Source organism: Mustela putorius, unplaced genomic scaffold, assembly GCF_011764305.1.
Source record: "Mustela putorius furo isolate JIRA1106 unplaced genomic scaffold, ASM1176430v1.1 tig00000743_pilon_pilon_pilon, whole genome shotgun sequence".
Classification (NCBI taxonomy): domain Eukaryota; kingdom Metazoa; phylum Chordata; class Mammalia; order Carnivora; family Mustelidae; genus Mustela; species Mustela putorius.
Window position 1 is genome coordinate 4,737,261 of NW_025421464.1, and position 21,151 is coordinate 4,758,411.

Genomic DNA, 21,151 nt, shown 5'->3' on the forward strand with positions numbered 1-21,151 from the left:
ACAAGTGACTCCTCCTCCCGACGCTTCCCACACCCACTGGAGCTACGGTGGGCAGCTGTTTCGCAGAGGGTGGCAGCCAGCACCGCAACCTCCGTCCACCTCGGTCCAAGGAGACAAGATTGCCGTGTGGCCCGTTGCTCCAGACCCCTTACACGTTCTCATACCAGATTCTCACCCCTTGAAGCCCATAAGTATGAGGCTGAAGTTGTGTGGAAAATGCGAGAATTGCAGTAGAGAGAATGCTTCTTCCTCTTGCCATAGGAGGAATCCACCCATCCTGATCATGGTGGGAGGGTGGTGGGTGATTGCGAAACTGAAGTGTGTGTGTGCATCCTACCCATTTCCCCCCAGAACAGTGCTAGCGAAGGAGGGTTGCAGGCGGAGGCTCCCAAACAACACATTCGAGAATAGCAAGAGGCAGCTGCCCTTTAATGGAAGTGGTACAGCAAACAGAGCAGTCAGTCAGGAGCCCTTAAGGCCTGACAGACAGCACAACATGGCAGATTTTTGCAGTAACTGTAGATTCAGGAGATGGGCACAGGTGAAAAACTGGGCATACAGCCACTCAGTCCCAGTGAGCTCTCTGCCAACTCCCGGCCAGCATCCAGAACAAACTGGGTGGAGCATGGAGGGAGCCGAAGTCCAGAGCCAAGAGCCCACAGAACAGCATGGAAGGTGACTCAGGTGAGACTAGGGAGAGAAGAGGGAATACTGTCAGTAGGTTCTTCTCAGAATGCACCTCACCCTTTATTAGGACACTGCCTCCACCCTTACCCCTTTGTTCCAGCTCAGCCCCGAAAAGCCACACTCAGAGTCCCACCCTGCTGCCCGGCCCAGATTACACTGCTTCCTTGAGTCACAATCCAGTCCAGATCCCTCAGAGCTTAAAACCTAAAAGTAACTCCTTCCCCACTCAACCCAGTAATTTATTCAAACTTATCAATCATAAACCAGAACCTCAGAGGTCAAGTCCAACAAACATCAGAAAAGGGAGTAAGAGGATTCAAATTAGAAGGGACATGCCCAGACCTCAAATCCCCCAGTGACAGGAATAGGGCCAGAACATTCTTCCTGGAGGTAATAATCACACATAAAATTATAAAACTAGAGTACGTATTTCTAATCACCTACCTGACCCCATCATTATGAGCGCTCATGGGTACCTCAAATCAGTGGGTGCAAAACCAAAGGAAGCCAGTGAGTTTTAGCTCTTCCTTTCTAATACCACATCTTTATCTAACTGCATGACCTAGGACCACTATATGCTGACACGTGCTGGGGACTGTGAGTAAATTCTGCCTGGCTTTAAGAGCAGTTTCTAAAGCTTCACCATTAAATACAACATTTGCTGTAGTTTTTTGGTAGGTATCAATGATCAGGTTGCAGGGGCACCTAGGTGGCTCAGTGGGTTAAGCATCTGCCTTCGGCTCAGGTCATGGTCCCGATGGTCCCAGGGTCCTGGGATGGAACCCCCACATCTGGCTCTCTGCTCAGCAGGGAGCCTGCTTCCTCGTCTCTCTCTGCCTACTTGTGATCTCTGTTTGTCAAATAAATAAATAAATAATCTTAAAAAAAAAAATCAGGTTGCAAAAATGTCTTTCTGTTCTTAGGCTGCTAAGAGGTTTTAAGTTTTGTTCTTTAATGAAATGATTGCGTACCCACTGTTTTCTTTTTAAGATTATATGTTCCACAAGGGCAGGGAGCATGTATTTTATTCATTACCACATCATGACTGTCTGGCATAGCAGATGTTCAAAAAGAAGTTATTGAACAAATGACAAATCCACTGATACCACCTTCCCATTTCAACTGACCCTTTCAGCTGCTCTCCCAATGACAGTTCCCCATCAGAATCATCCAGAGAAACGTATTAAAATAAACCACACATGGCTGGGTCTCACTCCAGACCTAGGCAATCAGTGAGTGAGGGGTGATGCCAAGAATCTCCATCAACAAGCATTGCAACATAGATTCAAGGTCAAAATCACAGGCCCACAGTCAAAACTTCTTGATGCAAGCATTCACGTCCTTGCCTTTCCCTTGCCCACTCCACACTTTCCCACTCAGGGTCTGTCTCAAGTGCTTCCCCACTCCATCTCTGCCTATTCAAATACCGACTCCTTCCCCTGGGGACCAGACTACATGATGTGTCCTCCACAAAAACCTTCCTGGATAACAGAGTGTCTCACGGGAACAGGGCTCAGTGCACATCAGGTGAATGAATGAATGAAGAAGGGAGAATGAAGGATAATTTTGCCTGTTAGGTAAGGGGTCTGTAACTGAGTGCTTGCTCTACTATGGGGTTCCTATTCTCATACAGATTCCTGTGATACTTGGGGGCGGCATGCTTTGAGAAGAATCCTCCAGGAAGGGTGACTGCCCACGCCTGCTGCTTTTCCAAAGAAAAATGATTCCAGAGCCTCACACCCCAGACTCTCCAGGGTTAGGGCCCAAGAACCTGCTTTTTCCTTAAGCCCACAAAAATCCAGACGACTGCAATTTTGATGCAACCCTACCCCAACAGGCCCCCTAGGAATCTCCTTAGTTCCTAAGAGCAGCTTCCCTTCCTTCCCTCTGTAGACCGCTCTTTCTGTCTCAGACTCTGGGCTGCAGGCTGAGAACATGGACACCCAAGCAGCCAGACAACAAAACAACATGGTGAGAAAATAAGACGGCCCCGAGGGAAGCTTTATGAGCTGAGCCTTCAGAGATGGTGATGATATTCAGGCAATGCTTACTGGCTGTGGCCTGGGACCCCTCAGCAGCGCTGCAGGTGTGCCCTCCCACATGAGGAGAACCTACCGGTATGAACACAGTGCGGCTCCCATTCTTGGTGGCATCTCCTCCTACCCTCCAAAGGCAGAAGAGAGGCCCATGTACCTGTCAATAAGGGAGTCCCGCATGCTTGTAGCGATGGTGCTCGGCTGGGCTTCGTTCAGCTTGAAGACGCTCTCCACCACGGACAGCTCTGTGCTGGTTGTGTCCAGGCCACAGAAGGCACACCAGTCGTTCACCACCATCCCAGCGGCAATCACCTCGCTGCCTCGGTTCACGGTGCCCGCCTGCCAAGGGATGGCTCAGTGTGTCTCATGCCCCCAAAAGCCCAAGTCCTGCCACTCCCCGCTAAGGACGTTCCCCAAATCCCGCTCCCCGCCCTGCAAACCCAACTGCTAACTGGGACGGGTAGTAACTCTGATCCTTTATATAGGGCAACGGAGCTGCCTCAGCTGGAGACAGAGGTCAGAGAAAGGAACGCTTACCACAAGGGGGACCTGAAGAAGAGAGGACAGCTCATCCTGGTCTTCAATTGAAGTCTTGGGATGTACCAGGCCTCCCTGATTGCTGAAGACAGAGTAGCTTCCTACGAGCACCTGGTCGGCCACTGTCTGTCTGAAGACTTCCACCTTGAGCACATCAGCCAGGATTTCTTCTGTTTCCTGTTAGCCAAAGGCATGGTACTCAGCCCAGAACCTGCAGGTCAAGGAAACCCAGGGCCCTCCATGCCCAGAACCACCCCGGGGCTGGGCTCCCTAAGCCCCTCATTCCTCTGCTACGTAGTTGCGTATGGAAGCTTCACACAGAGAAAGGAGGGCATATGGCTTGGAGCAGAGTCAAGGCCCGCTCGGGAGCCCCTAGTATGTGTGAATGCCCTGAGTAGACAGGCTGGTCTCCAAATCACTGTCTCTCTTCTAACCCATACTCAAAAGTTCAACTGTCAATCATCCCTCCTGGTACTGGCTGCGGGACGGGATGTGACCATCTCCCTGATTCTGAAGGATTAATTCCCTCTTCAGCTTCTTTCTTGCACTGACCACACCATGGAAGGCCCCATTAATGCCTAGCATGTCAGGCACGAATGAGTGCGTAACATGCTAGAGCCCAATATAAAAAGAACCCACAAAAGACACCCCTAAGTCCTGGCAAGACCAGCGACTAACCAACCACTGACTAGGCTGGTCCTGTGACTCCCGGGCCAAATCAGGGTACCTTACCCTGTCCAGGTCTGGGTGAACCAAGGCCACGTAGTCGTTGCAAGTGGTGACATTGCCCAGGGCTGAGAGCCGCTCCTCTACCCTCCGGATCTGCACCGAGTCTGGGAGGCAGTTGCGAATGTGCTGCAGTTCCTGGTCGGTGGTATTGTTGGGCACCAGGAGACCGTGTCTGTTCCCTAGAGAGACCCAAATTAAGAGGTGGGACAAGAACGGACCACAAATCCACAGGATGCCTGCTATGCTCTAGGGGCTGAAGACATAATCCAGTCCAGTTAGCTTCCCCAAGAAGCTTTAGGTCCAGCCCCCAGCCCACCAACCTATTGATCCATACAACACCCAGGGGGGACCAGGAGTCCCACTGGGCAGGCCACAGATAGCCCAGGAATCTGTCCCAACACACCCCATCCACTTTGCCATCATCAACCAGGGGAGACCAGGACTAGAAAGAGGAACTCTTGGTGTTGTGTATTTTGCTACTTAAAAACTGAGGTAATACTACACACTTACCAGAAGGCTAAAATTTTTTTTAAAATGTCAACACCACAGGTTGGCAAAGATATATGGAACAACCAACAGGAGTGTAAATTGCTCGACCACTTCAGATAATTATCTGGCATCACCTGGTACATATACTCACATACCCTGTGACCCAAGCATTCCTCTCCTAGGTATTATATATCCAAGAGAAACATGTCCATTTGTTCAGTGAAAGCCAGAGCAACACTATTCGTAATAAAACTAACCAGAAACTACCCAAATGCCTACTGTCAGCACAATGGTTGAATATATTGTGTTATATACCTATACAAAATGCAGTAAGAATGAACTACAATTAGGGGCGCCTGGGTGGGGTGGCTCAGTGGTTAAGCCGCTGCCTTCGGCTCAGGTCATGATCTCAGGGTCCTGGGATCGAGTCCCGCATCGGGCTCTCTGCTCAGCGGGGAGCCTGCTTCCTCCTCTCTCTCTCTCTGCCTGCCTCTCTGCCTACTTGTGATTTCTCTCTGTCAAATAAATAAATAAAATCTTAAAAAAAAAAAAAAAAGAATGAACTACAATTATATTGTAACAACCATAACTAAACTTCCACCTACTACAGCTAGAACACAACTCTGAACTTCTGAACTCTGAGTTACCACACATTATCAAAAAAAAAAAAAAAACACACACCAAGTATCAAGTCCAAAGTTCATGACTAGGGATGAGAGTGTTTGGCCTGAATAAGAAAATACTCAGAGGCCAGGATCATCAGGCTTATGATAAAAAAATAATAAAAGAACAAATTCCTATATGCCTCCAGTGAAAAGAACTAGCAAGAAGAGGTGATGGTAAAGAAATAAGGGGCGACAATGAGACAGATACAGCTCAAAGAAATGACCAATGGCTAGACTCAACAGTGATGGGAAGTAGAGGAGTAGGATGGGGATGCCACTCAGAGACATGGTAGAGGATTTACCATTTAAATGGGTAACTGAACAGGATGACCCAGAATTTTAGCTTGTAATTTTATAGTGGTAGAACTGGATCCTCATAGAGAGGAAGCAACATGCCCAGAGTCAGTGGCAAGGGAGAGATGACATTTCAATTTCTCTCACACTAGGTGTGGAACCTGGTGAGTCACTGGGATTCTTTGGATTTTAGCTTCATCATTAATCCGATTAGGCAATAATGCCTACCTGCCAGGGTCTTGGTGAAGGAGGAAAGAAATCAAGTGTAAGAGTGAAAGCACTTAGTGTTATTTGTGATCCTATGGATCCTGAAGCCTTCTCCAGTGTCAGATCTGCTGACACTAAGTGGGTCCGGCCCAGGCCTGAGAGATTCTCTCGTCTCTGAAGAAAATGGATGAAAGCCTGGAAAATCCAAGGATCACTTGGGCTTCCCTCCGAGGCTACAATTAAAGCCTCTGGTCGGCTCCACTCCCTCGCTCCGCGTCTTCCACCAGGCTTACCCACACACATGCGGCCGATGATGCGGCAGCCGGCGATGGACGCGTGCACCACGGGGATGGTATCGGCGAGCTCACCCTCGAACACACTGTAGGAACATGGACTCGGTGGTTACGGGGCTCAGGGGCGTGAGCCCTCACTCTGCCAGAGCCCCCGACTCCCAGAACCCTCCCCGCCATGCAGCCACGCCACTGCCCGCGGATCCGGGGCTCCCGCCGCACCTGTAGAAGTTCTCGGACCCTCCAATGGCCACTAGGCAGTAGGTGTTGGTGAGTTTGGCAAAGCAGCCGATCTCACAGTTGTTCTCGAAAGACGCTCGGACCGCCATGAGGCCTAAGGGCTGCGGGAGCGGGAGTTCAGGGCCCGCAGATCCTCTCCCGGCCCCTGGGTCCCGGTTCGCGGGCCTCGGCCCCTCAAGCCCCGCTGCGACCACGCCCCTTTCGGCCCCTCAAACCTCGGGTCCCGCCCACTGGGCCCCTCTAGACTCTCTAGCCTCGAATCCTCCGGCTCCTACCACTAACGATGCCGGGATGCCGGGATGCCGGGATGCCGGGATGCCGGGATCCTGGATCTGTCCCTTCCGATGTCCCTCCGCACGGGCTCACCAATCCACCACTACCTCCGCACGCGGCAAAGGAGTCCACTCGGCCTTAAGTAGGTTTCCGTTTCCGCCTCCGCCCAGGGAGACTTCCGGGAACGCTCGGCGCACCCAGCCACGCAGGCGGCCACCGTAGCTCCACCCCGTGGGAGGACTCCAGGGTTGCGATTGGTCAGGTCTGTACCCCACCTGGCCCCGCCCCAAGCGTGCTCTCATTCATCTATCCATCCATTCATTCATTCATTCAGGAGTTTTTTAGGAGATGCAATTGATTGAGACCTGTGGCTGCTTGCATGCGAGACATAAGAGAGGAGCAGCCAGGGATGTCTCCCAGAGACACAGTGAACTGATGATGGAGGTATTTACTGAAGTAAAGCCTAAGGAGGAAGAGCAGGTGTGAGTAAGGTGACAGTCCGAGAGTGAGGTGCGAGACAGATGTCCAGCCAGATCTGGAGCCCAGGAGAGAGTGAGGGACTGAGATTTGGGGCTGAAGTCTCCGGCAGATGAGGTCACCCATGGAGGCTTCCAGTGGGGAGAAATTAGACCAGGACAAAGGCTGGAGAAGGAGGTGTGGCCAGAGAAGTAGAAGAAACCAGGCTGAAGAAGATATTGGAGAGAGGGAAGGATGAATGAAGCCGCGTCTTAGGGAGGGTCCAGATGGGCAACCAACCGTGTGGGTCCTGACTGGCTGCCACTGTGTGCCCCTTGCATGTGCTTGATCAGTCAGCAGCCACTTTCTGTCCCCGAGATAGAGGGTGGCAGTCAAGGTGGCTCTCGTGGATGAGAGGAATTTGATCTACATTTTGTAGAATCCACAAAGCCCCAGGGCCTCTCAGAATGTCACAATGAGGGGCGCCTGGGTAGCTCAGTGGGTTAAGGCCTCTGCCTTCGGCTCAGGTCATGATCCCAGGGTTCTGGGATTGAGCCCCGCATCGGGCTCTCTGCTCAGCAGGGAGCCTGCTTCCCTATCTCTCTGTCTCTGCCTGCCTCTCTGCCTACTTGTGATCTCTGTCTGTCAAATAAATAAATAAAATATTAAAAAAAAAAAAAAAGAATGTCACAATGAAGGTAGAGGAGGCCTGGAGCCCCTGTCCTCCCCCCACCTCCCCTCACCCCCAGCCCTTCTGCAGCCATCCACTCTCTCTCAGGGAGCCCTCCATAACTGGACTGAACAGTGCCCTTTCCCAACCCTCAACATGCAGTTTCATAACTCCGCCTTTCTCAGAATACACCAGGCTGCTGCTGGGTCATAGCATGTCTGCCTTTATTGATTTGTATCATGTAAACTGTCCCAGACAGGTGGTGAACTCAGGAAAAGGACATACAACCTGTCAGAACCTTTGCTTCTAGGGACACTCAGCAAACTGTTGTGTGCCTGTGTGTGTGCGTGTGTGTGTGTGTCGGGAGTCTGAGTATCCATGCCCTCTACATTCTCCCCAGCTCATCTCAGACCCACTTCTCCAGTCTTCTCCCTGGCTTCTCTTCAACCGCTTCCTTCTACCAGGAATTCCTCTTCTTCACCATCTGTCCAATCCTCCCCATCCTTCAAGGCCTGGCTCAAAGTCTGCCTCCTTTGAAACTGCTCACCACTCCGTCACCACCACTCTCTGCCCTTCCTTCTCCACCATCCATTACTGACTGATCTTTAGTTAGATACATCTTTGTCTTGCCTGCCACCGGCATTTATGCATTTAATCCTTGTCTCCCAGGGACCGAGTCTGATTTACTTGTCAGCCCCATTGTATGCTAGTCCAGGGTCAGGTACACCGCTTAGGTCAAAGAAGATACTGGTTGGTGTGTGCAAGTCTGTGTGTGTGTGTGTGTGTGTGTGTGTGTGTGTGGTTATGTGCACATTTATCATCTGTGGTTCCTGAGAGATCTACAGGTGAACTGAATGTATATATTTTGTGTAGCCATTCATTTAGCCGTATAACATTTATTGAATACCTATAACTAGAATTCTGGGTGTTTGGGTTTATCACATGAACCTTTGTGTACTTTCTGTGTGTCTACGGGTGTGCAGTTTGTGGATGTGAACCCCGTTAGTATATTGTATGGCATTTGGGGCATCTCTGTAATGTGCATATTTTGTGTGCAGGGGACATGTGAACTGTTGATAGTAGTGTGCAGTGTGCAAAAACACCATCTTAAGAGTCAGAGACATGGGGTTTGGGCCCTGGCTCTGCCATTGACTTGGATCTCATTCCAACCAAGTCATCAAACTCTCTGGGCCTCAGCTTCCACATTTCTAAGACAGGAAAGATAGTATCTATGACCTTAGACATGTATACCTTCTAGAGGTCTATCTTGTAGGATATTATGAGCATGAAGGATGGGAATTAACCAGTGTGAAGTCCCCAGCACAGTGGCAAAGGGCAGGTACTGTGGGTTCCATTTCTGTGTGTGTGTGTGTGTGTGTGTGTGTAAACAATCCCGAGCCCAGTGAGTATTTAACCTGGGCTTCTAGACACCCTCGGCTCTCCATGCAGCCCCTGCTGGAGTGCCCTGGAGTCTGGAACTTTGATAAATCTAGAGTCTAAGTAGATGGAGGAGGGACACGTCTCCGCTGGGAGCAGGACTAGGATTCAAAGCGGCTTCGAAGCAGCTTGAACTTGGACTTGTTGTACTTAGTGATGAGGTCCAGCTTGCTGTGGCCCAAGGTCAGCCGCTTCTCATCCCCAAACAGGCCATTGTTACTGCCATTGTGATGTCCACCTGTGGGGCCCCCGGGGAGGCCAGGCTCAGGTCCTTGCCTGGCACCCTGCAACTGATGATACTTGGTGATGAGGTCCAACTTGCTGTGGCCCAGGGTCAGCCGCTTCTCATCCCCAGAGCCCACTCCAGCCTTTCGAGCAGGGCTTGGTCTGGGGAGACCATTGGGCCCAGGTCCCTCGCCCCGGAATGGGCCAAACTTTGTGATGAGGTCCAGCTGGCTGTGGCCCAGTGTCCGTCGTCGCTCATCTTGACCCTGCTTGCCAGCTCTGGCTGAGGAGCTGGCTTCAGGAGGCACTCTGGAGCCCCCACCCTTGGGATACTGTGCCAGGAGGTCCAGTTGGCTGTGGCTGTGGTTCGAGGACAGCCTCTTGTCCTCTGGGGTTCGGTTGCCAGGTCTAGGGGAACCTGACTCAGGGGTACCCCCAGCACCCTGGGTCTGGGGCAGGAGATCCAGCTGGTTGTATCTCTGGTTTGGGGGCAACTTCCTGTCCTCTGGGGCCTGTTCTCCAGGCCAGGGGGAGCTTGAGTTGGGGTTAACCCCAGAATCAGGGCCTCCAGCTTCTCTGGCTCTGGGGAAGGGGACAAGGAGATCCAACTGGCTATGGCTCTGACTCAGAGACACCTTCTTCTCCTCCACTGTCTCCAGGGCTGTACCAGGTACCCAGCGACCTCGTTGGGGGCTACACTCCTGGCTTCCCAGAAGCCCATTCTCTGGGAGCCGGGACAGGGCTACAGCCCCCTGAGGGAAGGGGAGGAGGGGGCGTTGGCGAGCAAGCAGAGGTGACCCCACTGCTAGGGTTAAGGGACTAGCACCATTGTGGTTGAGGGCAGGAGAGGACTGGGACCATGGGGACGCCCCCAGCTTGCCTAGATTGGACCTGTAGAGCCCTAGCAGTGAGCCGTGGTTTGAGTCTGACAGCTGGCGTTGCAGAGAGGACTGGCCACTGGCCTCGCGGCGGGCAGGGCCCAGGGATGAGGACACCACACCCCTGTCACTGCAGCCAGCACCTCCCGGTGGAGCGAGGTAAGAGGAGTGGCCCATCAGAGGTGAGCGTTTGATGCTGCTGAGGCTGGTGCTGGAGGGTGAGGAGGAAGTGGGGCTTGGCACAGCGGGCCCGAAGCCCAGGGCCGCTGGGGGAGGACACAGTGCCCTAGGAGACACGGGATCCTCGCCACCACAGAAGCCCTCCACAGGCCGAGACTCGGCATACAGACAGCGGAACTCTCGGTCAAAGTCTTCCACGATGCGGCCTCTCAGCTGTAGCACCATGCTAGTGTGGGCCTGGCTGCAAAGCCAGGTGAAGCTGGGGGCAGAGGGTCAGGGTCAGAAGGCCAAGTGCAGGACCCTGGGGTTAGGCAGGGGTCACAACCAGGGGAGGACATCAACCACACCTCCACCACCTTGAGGACCCAGCTGACGCAGAGCTCTGACTTCAGAGCTGAGCTTAGAGGACTTGGGCCCATGGTTCCCCATCTCAGGGCCTCAACTTGCCCATCTGTAAAATAGACTGGGGGTGAGATTCCCTGAAGTCTCCAGTTCTGAGGTACCATAGCCATTTTCTCTGCCAAAAGCACTAAAGCAATCCTTCCACGGGATGACCTCCTCCGGGGTCCAGCTTGGGGCTGTCTTGCTTCCCATACTATCTCCTGAGCCCAGTACTATGCCTGGCAGGGGGCAGCTGCTCAGTCTATGCTGGAAGGGAGGGATGAGGGGAGGCCCATTCAAGCTGCCAGACCCCAGGCACCCTCACCAGCCAGTGGCACAGACCCCCGCCCCTTTCTGCGGGTCCCACATGCTCACCTGTAGCTGCCCGCCACCACCTGCTCACAGTCGATGACGACAAACTTCTCCAGGGCCTGCCCCGTGAAGCGACGGCCTGCCTTGCTGCAGTAAGTATCCCCACACGTGCTGCGCACACGCATATTCTAGGCCAAGGACAGAGGGAGATTGGTTGTTGACCTTAAGACAATGGGACTCAAGCCCTGTCTAAATCCCACGCAGTCTCTAACCTTAAACAGCGAAGGGAACGCAGTTGCCCACTCCCCTCGACCCCCAATGTTTCCTGACCACCCAACTGACCCTTCTTCCCTCGCCAACTCCCCACCCCACCCCTTGGTTACTGCCCCTGTCCCTCACTGACCGGCAGGTGCCCCCCATTGAGGTCCATCTTGTAGCACATCTCCAGGAAGTGCCTGAGGTGCTCCTGGGCCAGAAGCAGGTAGACGGGGACACCACGCCGGCTCGAGGCCTCCATGAGGTCACATAGAAGCTCCATGTCAGTGAACACATCCATCACCACGGCCACCACCTGGGGGATGTAAGGGAAACTCAGTCCTGCGCGGAACATTGCCCAGTGCGGGGGGGCTAGGAACTGGGGTCCAGGAAAAGAGAATTCGGCTTAACATCGGGAGGCTGGAGCCTGGGAAAACATCTGGACTGAAAGGGCTTATTAACAACAACAACTCTCCTTAACTGAGACGCATGGAGGGTCCCCTGTTTTGAATGCCCAGAATCTGAAAGTTTCTACGTGCATATCTTTGAGGACAGAGTGTTTATCTGTCCTGAGCTTCTCAAAGAGGCCCAGAGCGGGAAAGGAGTCAGAAGCAGAACCGAGACCCTGATTCCCAATGTACCTCACACTCTCCCACTAGCTCCAGGGCTAGCTCTGTCGGCGGGCTAGCTCTGTCGGCGGTTCCCTCCTCAAGAATTAGAGCTGCAAGCCAGTTATTGGAATCCTCAAGCCCTTTGCCAGACCTGCTTCAGTTTCCCTGTGAAGCTGCAGAGGTCTGGCATGGTTTCCCATACCCAGGGACTCCCTCACTTCCACCCACACCAGGTGGAACCAAGTTTTCTGCTCGGTTGTGGGGCTGGGGCTTGTGGTCTCCTCCTACAATGGACTGTCTCAGAGAAGCCCTGAAAAAAAATCCTTGCACCATCAAGCCCCCAATTGCCCCTTCTTCCTGTTGCGTACACGTGCTGCGAGAGCGCCTCTCCTCGTCCAGGCTGAGTCAAGAGGTGCAAGACAAAGAGCCCCAGTTCTGGAGCCAGACAGAACAGGGTTCGAATCTGCACTCTGCTACTTGCTAGTGATGTGGACTTGGGCGAGTTGCTTTACCTCTGGGGGCCTCAATCTCCTCATCTGTTAAATGGGGATAATGGGAGCTCTATGTCATAGTTCTGGGGGTTAGATGTGAAAATACTCCACACACGACAAGCACTCAACAAATGTTCCCTGCCTCCTGCCTGCTTAACAAACAAGGACCTTGGCCTACAAGAAAAGGAAACACTTCCCAAGGTCACTTGGACAGTCAGTGGCAGCCCAGAGTGGAAGCATGGCTCCTGGCCCAAATGATAGGGGTGGGGGGTCTGGATGGGGTTAAGGATCCCTCCTTGTCACAGGCCTGGCCAGGGGTCAGGGGAAGAAGGTCAGGTAGGGAAGATCAAAGGGACAGGAGTGACAACAGCAGCCACTTCACTAATAACCCCATTCCCAGTGCTAATCAAGCCTGGCCCTCCCCTGCCTGGGGCACAGGTAGGTTTGCCAGGGAGGCTCTGGAGGTAACCGTGAGATTCCCAACGTGCTGGCTCCTGATCTCTGCAGCTGGCACCCTCTGGGCTGCTCCCCAGACAAAGACATGGAGTCTAACTCACCTCAAATCCTTCTTGGAGTCATCTGATCCATGCCCCTGCCTCCTGAGTCGGAGATCAGGGCTCGGGAATGAGGCCATGTCTGTGGCTGGAGCCTTCCTAGGTACTGACCACCAGTACCAGCCCTTTTCCTTCTCTTTCTCCTGAGCCCCTAATCCCCAAACCTGAGCCCAGAAGCCTCCATTCCTCTTCCCTTTGGGTGCAAAACAGAAAGCCCAGCCCTCCAATGCCATGCTGTGGCCCAGGCACCAGTGCCCCTTCCCTGCTCCCAGCCCAGCTACAGATGCAGTGGGTGAAGGGTGAGGTGTGGCTGGTGATAGGTCCTAGAAGGCAGCGGCCTCCCCCTAAACTATCTATTTCACCAACTGACACTGGACCTCCCTAAACAAGTTCCAGCCCCTCTCTGGCCTCAGTTTCCTGCTCTGAAAGTCAAGGTGGTGACTCAAATGTTCACAAGGCTGGAGTTCTTAGTTTGGGATCATAAACCTTTTTGAGACTCTGATAAAGACCAAGGACCCTCTCCCAAGAAAGATGCAGAGGATCTCTCCCTGTAGTATACACAGTCGTGCGTGCATATCCAGCGTGTTCGTGGTCAAATGATCTTGAGTGCCAGGCAGTTACCAAGGTAAGTAAAACACATGCCCACCTTCCAGAGTGGAGGTTCTAGTCCAGTGCTGTCCCTAGGCTACTGTATGGCCTTGGGGTTGATCCCTTTCCCTCCCTGGGCCTCAGTTTCCACATCTGTGAAATTAATGCCAGAAGAGATAAGGCCCTTACCGTGCGGGCCTGGCTGAAGAGAAAACGCAGAAGGTCCTTGATGTTCTTGGCCTTGTCCCGCTGGAAGTGGACCACAGCCTGGGTGGGGCTGAAGCCTGTGGCCTGTGGAACCTCGGGCCAGCCCAAGTCCAGGTCTGGGGGGTCAACGTCGGAGGCCATGGGGAAGTAAGTGCCCGAGGTGACTTCAGAGAGCAGGCTGAGGCGGTCAGGCCCTGAGGCTTCTGGTCCCTGGGCCTCGCTGAGCTCAGGGCCCCCATGCACATGGCTGGTCATGTAGTCCATGTCCAGAGCGCTCAGGAAGGGCAGCTCCCGCTCCTCGGAGATGACCCGCAGGTAGGCAGCTTCTCCCCGCTCCAGAAGGGCATCGGCTGCCAGCCGGGCCGCCTCACTGTGCTGGAGCACCAGCGGTGAGGCCTCCCGCCACCACGGCCGCTTCAGCTCCTCCACCCGGCTCCGCAGGGCTCCTGCCATGCCCTGGGCTCCCAAGTCCCCCGGCCCAAGGCTTCCAAACATGCCTGCCCACCGGCTGCCCTCACCCTCCAGCAGGTTCCATGGCCTGCACCCCGGGGCTGGCTGCAGCAGGAGAAACACACTAACAGAAGCACTGCCTGCCCGCCCGCCCTCTATGTGCCAAGGCTCCCAACCTGTTGCTACTCTAAGTCAGAGCCACGCTCCGCCCCATTGCCCCTGGCCTCTAGAACTTGTCAGGTCAGCCTCACCTGTCTGCCTGTTGTTGAGACTCGCCCGCCCAGGGAAATGGCGGGGCCAGGCCCTTAGCACACACTCCTGCCCACCCCCACCCTGGCCCCACCCCGGCATCATCTGCTCCATCCCCACCAGCCTCCTAGCAAGTTTCCTCCAAACCCTCACCTTCCAGAGCCCCCAAGAAGGTTGGCTTATGATCCAGACGGACCCAGGCATTCTCGGGGACACGCGTGCACACACACACACACATCATACACACCAGGGTGGACAAATGACTCAAGACATGGAGACAAAGGCGTGAACACACAGGAGACAGGCTGACCCACGGACAGCTGACACATGGATGTGAAGTACAGGCTGACATACTTAGACCGCACATTTTGATCAAACTCATGTAAGCAAACCCGAATGCTAATTCAGAGATTAGCCATAACCCCAACCCATGGTGTATCCTTGGTATCCCAAGCCTTGATATGCCTGCACACAGGCCCTAAATAAGAATCAGAGTGTCACAGAGAACTGTCAACATCAACACCTGTCTGTCCCGCATCTGGGCCTCTCTGCTCCCATCATGGCTCTGCCACACTCTACCTCCATTACTGCGACCCCCATCCTGGCTCTGAGCCCACTCTCCAAGGGCCTAGAGCAGGGGCTTTCACCCTAGTCCCCAGGAATAGTGGGGAAATGTTCAAATGCAGATCCCCAAGCTCCAGCCATCTGAGATTCAAATCCAGAAAGTCTGAGTAAGTTTCTGGAGCCTGCTTTTTATATTTATACTTACCCTGGCACACCTGGGGCAGTGGGCCCAGGCCCATTCCTGAGAAACGCTGTTCCAGATGGCTAAGTTTCTGACACCCTCCATTTCAGGGATGCTCCTGGCCTGCTGTGGGCCACACCACAGCCTTCCTCCCCAACTCAGGGGCTGAGTATTAAATGTTAGTAAGAGGGGAGGCTGGATGGCTCATTGGGTTAAAGCCTCTGCCTTTGGCTCAGGTCATGATCCCAGAGTCCTGGGATCGAGCCCTGCATCGGGCTCTCTGCTCAGCAGGGAGCCTGCTTCCTCTCCTTGCTTCTCTGCCTGCTTATGATCTCTGTCAAATAAATAAAAATCTTTTTAAAAAATAAAATAAATGTTAGTAAGAAAGGTTTCAGAGGATGGGGGCAACTTCAAGGTCGGGAGGCAAACAGAGCAGGCAGGTTTCTTTTCTCTGCCCCTGAAAAAAGACCAGAGTCCTCAGTAGCCTAAGAGGCTTTGTTCTAGAGAAGAGGAGTCAGCAGATGGCGGTTAGTTTAGGATGCAGGCCAGGCAGACGTGGCCACAACAGTGCACAGTGTCAGCTCAAGGTATCCCCCTTCTGAGGAAGAACGAGCTCTGATGAGGACGGCCTGGAGGGCAGAAGAGCAAACACCTGTATAAGGTGTATAAGGTGTAAACACCTTGTATAAGGTCTCACAACCTTGTATAATACTGATTGCCCTTGCTTTATCTGGCCTGTGATCATGTTCAGACCAGACGCAGGTCCTTATGTCTACTGAGCCTCACATAGGGCCCCTCACATTCATAGCAGGGGGCAGAGAGATTTAGGGGTTCCTGTGTCGAGCTGAGCCCTGGGACCAAAGATGAATGGGGCTGGAGCTTTGTCTTTGAGGAACCTTAGAAGGGAGGAGCCCTGGGGTCAGTGTAAGGCCAGGAGGTGAAATGCTGGGCCATTCCACCACATTCCAGGGGCAGGGGCAGAAATTGGAGCACCAGGGGCTCTAAGGAGGCTCCTCCCAAGGGGGGGGGGGAGGCCGCAGTGAAGGGTGGGCGGTTGAGTAAGCAAAGCCAGACCGTAGGAGGGTAATGAGCTGTGGGGGGGTATCCAAGGAGGCAGGCCTTCATTAGGGCCTTATCTCCAGATTTGTTGAGGGGGAGAACCGGGGCCTTATCTGGGTTGGAGAAGCGCTCCTGGGAGGGGAGGCAGCACGCTCCCGTGTTTATCCCTCGGTGTTTACACATCTATCTGATGAGACATATTTTGGGCTTTTTAAAAATTATTTTTAATTGTGGCAAAATACAACATAAAGTTTACCATCTTAACCATTTTCAAGCCTACAGTTCAGTAGCATGCAGTACATTCATAGTTACCCAACCATCACCACCATCCATGGCCAGAACTTTTTCATCTTCCCCAGTCGAAACTCTGTACCCTTAATTAAACACCAACTCCCCATTCCCTCCTCTCCCCCAGCCTCTGGCAACCACCACTCTACTTTCTGACTCTATAGATATGACCACGCTAAGCATCTCATCTAAGTGGAATTTTGTGTGTGTGTGTGTGTGTGTGTGTGTGTGTGTGACGGGCATATTTCACTTAGCATAATGTACTCTGGGTTCATCCATGTTGGAGCTGAAGTCAGAACTTTCTTCCTCTTTAAGACTGAATAATATCCCATTGTGTGTAGTAGACCACACTGTGTATCCATTCATCATGCTTGGGTTGTTTCCACCTTCTGATTATTGTGAATGCTGCTGCTTAAGTGTGGGTGTACAAATTTGGCTCTAGATTTTTGTTTATTTCCTTCCATGGCCATGTTTGTATTTGATTCTCTCTCTCTTGGCTGCCTGGGTGGCTCAGTGGGTTAAGAGGCAGGTCATGATCCCAGGGTCCTGGGACTGAGTCTTGCATTGAGCTCCCCTCTCAGCAGAGAGCCTGCTTCTCCCTCTCCCTCTGCCTGCTGCTCTACCTACTTGTGCTCTCTCTCAAATAAGATCTTTTAAAAAATCCTATCTTTTTTAAGATCTTATTTGAGAGAGAGCACGAGTGAAGGGAAGGGACACAGAAAAAGGGACAAGCAGACTCCCCATTGAGCAGGAAGTCTAATGTGGGATATGGGGGTTTGATCCCAGGACCCCGAGATCACAACCTGAGCTGAAGGCAGACGCTTAACCAAAATGAGCCACCTGGGTACCCCCTAATCTTTTTTTTTTTTTTTTTTTTTTTAAAGCAAGCTCTATGCCCAGTGTGGGACTTGAACTCACAACCCGGAGATCAGGAGTTACATGCTCTACAGACTGAGCCAGCAACGCACCCCTAAGATTCTATTTTGGTAAGAAAAGAAAGAGAGAGAGAGAGGAAGGGAGGAAGGAAGGAAGGAAGGAAACAAACACTGAATATTGGTGATTTCATATGGCCCAACTCAACGTATGCACATATGCCCATGCATAACCTTATGTACCTGTGCACGTCTGTAAGCGTATGCACTGTCTCTGATGTTTGCATGTCTGCTTGGCTGTTTTTAAGTAATCATTTGTCAGTGTGTGTTTACCTGTGCACGCGTCAGTGTCTGTGCACTTGTGTGCACGTCTGGGTGCAGAGCTATCTGTGTGCATGAGTGTCTGGGCAGTAGTGGAGGTCTCGGACCCCAACCCTGGAATCTGGTAGAGGGAGCTCACCGGAGAAAGGCAGGGATGCACAGACTGAAGTGACAAGGGCCCCAAGGTATCCCTGACATCCTGATCCTGAAAGCCTGAAAATCAAATCAAACTCCCCAGGTGGCAAGACTGGCCACCCTTCCTCCTGGCTGACCGGGTAAAGGGCCATGGGAGGGGAGAGGGGTGTATCCTGGCCTCCGGGCTGGGCCTCAGGTGGAGACCCAACGCGAAAGATAGCAAAGCCCAGCCCCTGGCTGCAGTGTGCTGGCACGGGCCCCTTAATAACTGTTATTAAAAGGACGAAAAATACTGTCACGTCCAGGAGATGTGTCAGGCGCCTGCCTGGCATCATTCTGCCATCCTGGGGGCCATTTAGCCCTGTCTGTTGTCTTTTTTTTTTTTTTTTTTTTGTTAAGATTTTACTTATTTATTTGAGAGCGACACACAGCCAAAGAAAGGGAACACAAGACGGAGAGGGAGGGGGAGAAGCAGGTTTCCCATGCAGCCAGAAGCCCGATGCGGGGCTCTATCCCAGGATCCTGAGATCATGACCTGAGCCAAAGGCAGACGCTTAATGACTGAACCACCCAGACACCCTGTCTGTTGTCTCCTATAAGGCAAGAGGCGCCTGGACAGGTGATTGTCCCATTAGGGATGGTAGGAGCAGGGGATGGGCTGTAGATGGTCAGTTGCAGGCTGCTCCCATGCCAACACTGCCACATACATTTCATGTGGCACTTCTGGGTCATTGGAGACAACATTCCCTGGTCGAGCCGCCAGGGATAGGAGAGCCATGGTGCGCCCAAATCCCTTGAATCAAGGTGAAGTGATGTGGGAGTTAAAGACCCAGGAACATGCGGTGAGGGGTCCCCAAGCTAGATAGCAAAGGATGAGAAAGACTGGAGGTTGTGCAAAATGACAAGCAGGACATTCCCAGGAGGAGGACTAGAGGGGCGAGGGTACGGCTGTGAAGGAAGATGGGGGCGGTGGGAAAGGCCGTCTGGAGCCACACTCCGCAGAGGGCCCAGGTAAGTTGTTGGCTCTCATTGTACAGACCATGTGCAAGGCTGGCAAGATTCCTAGAGCTGTGTTTTAGGATTATTTACCAAGCAGCCCCCGAGGAGGAGAGTGGCCCGAAGCACTAGACTCCCACTAACAACCCAGATGGGTGTGGTCCTCTGTTCTTGAGCACTGCACAGGCCTTCAGGAGCCCCCACGCCCACCCCCGGCTCTGGAACATAATGGGTACCTTGAACAATCACAACTCTTGAATCACCTTCGCTATCTGTAAAATGGGACCAACATCACCTCTTTCACCAGGTCTTTGCGAGGAATAAATGGGCTCTTCTATGGGAAGTGCCTGAGAGGAGTAGTTCAGTACGTGCTGGATTCGAGAGCTTTCTCAGGCCATGAAAGGGTAGGTGCTTGGTGGAGGCCTGAAGACACATGAAGCAGCAACCAGAGGCGCTCCCCTCGTCAGTTGCTGCCCTTTCTAGACCGAAGGCCGGCTCTGAATGTGAACATGGCCCTCTGGCTGTGTCCGTGGAGTGTGGCTCTGAGATTTGGTCTCTTATTCCGGTTCAGAGGAGGCAAGGTCCTCTCCTCACTCTCCTACACAGATGAGCATTCTGGCAGGCAGATCACGGGAATGAGGATTTGGGCGTTCTATCTTGGACAGGTAGCTATGTCTGGGTTCTAGCCTGCAAACCTTGGGATGACGGCGTCTTCCTTCCCTTAACCCCCCTCTAGCCATTCATTCACCTATCCCATGGATGGGGGGAGACTTGTCCCCACTAGTGTTTCCATACAGGGAGGGAATTCCCACTCCACTTTCCTGGAGGGGGGCGGTGTGAGAGGACTGCCCCCCTCCCTTTTCTCTTCACTCAGCCTTCCAGTCCAAGGGAGGAGGCTTGTCTGGTGGCATGGAAGGTGGCTGAATCCTTCTGCTCCACCCCCAACCTCTTCTCTCTTTTTTTTTTTTTGTTCTGTTGTTAGGCAAAGACAGCATATTCTTCATTGATCTACAAGGTAAACTTTTAGAGGAAGTTCTGTCCCTATAACGAGGAGGGAGAGGTCTGCTCCTTGGGGGGTATGGAGGCAAGCATGGTTAGTTTTAAGAGGTTTTGGGGATTTTTTTTTTTTTTAAAGATTTAGGGGCGCCTGGGTAGCTCAGTCAGTTAACCCTCTGCCTTCTGCTCAGGTCATGATCCCAGGGTCCTGGGATCAAGCCCCACATCGGGCTCTCTGCTCATCGTAGAGGCTGCTTCTCCCTCTCCCTCTGCCTGCCGTTCCCCCTGCTTGTGCTCTGTCAGATAAATAAAATCTTTTTTTTTTTAAATAAAGATTTATTTACTCATTTTAGAGAGTGCCCGTGCACAAGAGCCAGGGGAGGGGCAGAAGGAGAGAAAGGAGGAGAGAAGCAGACTCCTGGCTGAGCGTAGAGCCTGACGCTGGGGCTCAATCCCACAAACCCGAGGTTATGACCTAAGCTGAAATCAAGAGCTGGACAATCAGCTAACTGAGCCACCCAGGCACCCAAAGTTTTAGGTTATTAACAACCACATTTGACCAGAGTAAAAACTACATTCTTTAATCAGATTTGTCAGAAATATTGGTAAAAAACCAGTTTTCATGTCTGTCTGTCTCTTATGTCTTATTTCTCAGTTCATTTTGAACTTGGGAGGAGATATTATCTAATGATCTCTTAAGCCCCCAACATTACTGGTCCAGCTTCCTCACCCTCCCCATCCTACCCCAACCCCTCCTCTCCCTCTGTCCATCCAGTTCATCCAACATGTATTTAATGCCTCTTTTAGGCCAGCACTGTGGTCCCAAAGATGAGTAAGACTTGGTCTCTGCCCTGGAGGAACTCACAGTTTAGTGGGGAAGGAAGACTCATAAATAATTATAAGTCACAGGTTAAGCCAAGGTATAAACCAAGTGCTTTGAGGTTTATAGCTCATGACCCATTCTAGAACCTTAGAGGAACCATGTCTCCACCTCCCCATCCCCAACGAGGGTACAGCCCTGCGGCAGGCTTTTTCTCAGATGGTGACTGGGAGGTGAAGGAGCCATTTCTGTCAACAGGGAGAGATAAATTTAGGGAAGAAACAAGCCAGCACAGGCCTGTGGCTCTAGTTCACAACTGTGAAACCTGGAGTGAGCCTCTCAGGATCACAGCCTCCCACGTGTGATGTTAAGAAGGCTGGGCTGGAGGTCTCCAAGTCTCTTCCAGCACTCATATATTCCATCACCTTTTTCCCCCCATCACTTTTTGATATTACTGGTCAGTACTTGAAGACTCCCTTCCTGGGAATTCTCCAGTCAGGATCTCTAGGACTTTCTCTCCCCTTAGTA

General features: G+C 52.5%; 2 protein-coding genes across 5 annotated transcripts; both read right to left on the reverse strand.

Annotated features, from left to right (window-relative positions):
- Positions 1–400: 400 nt before the first annotated feature.
- EIF6 (eukaryotic translation initiation factor 6) lies at positions 401–6,633 on the reverse strand. Of its 4 annotated transcripts, none has more exons than XM_004746559.3 (7): positions 6,555–6,633; positions 6,157–6,275; positions 5,938–6,023; positions 3,993–4,168; positions 3,261–3,437; positions 2,881–3,062; positions 401–690 (listed from the first exon to the last, which is right to left on the reverse strand). In XM_004746559.3, the coding sequence occupies exons 2-7, from the start codon at positions 6,261–6,263 to the stop codon at positions 681–683; spliced, it is 738 nt and encodes a 245-aa protein (XP_004746616.1). In that variant the 5' UTR covers positions 6,264–6,275; positions 6,555–6,633; the 3' UTR covers positions 401–680. The 4 variants fall into 4 exon arrangements, with proteins under 4 accessions (XP_004746616.1, XP_004746617.1, XP_004746615.1 ...); XM_004746560.3 differs by having other exon boundaries at positions 6,552–6,630; XM_004746558.3 differs by having other exon boundaries at positions 6,541–6,617.
- A 1,147-nt stretch (positions 6,634–7,780) lies between these two features.
- Positions 7,781–15,372, reverse strand: FAM83C (family with sequence similarity 83 member C). Its single transcript, XM_004746556.3, has 4 exons — positions 13,675–15,372; positions 11,390–11,557; positions 11,050–11,174; positions 7,781–10,552 (listed from the first exon to the last, which is right to left on the reverse strand). Exons 1-4 carry the CDS (start codon positions 14,185–14,187, stop codon positions 9,112–9,114), a joined length of 2,247 nt encoding a protein of 748 aa, XP_004746613.1. The 5' UTR covers positions 14,188–15,372; the 3' UTR covers positions 7,781–9,111.
- Between the last annotated feature and the right edge of the window lie 5,779 nt (positions 15,373–21,151).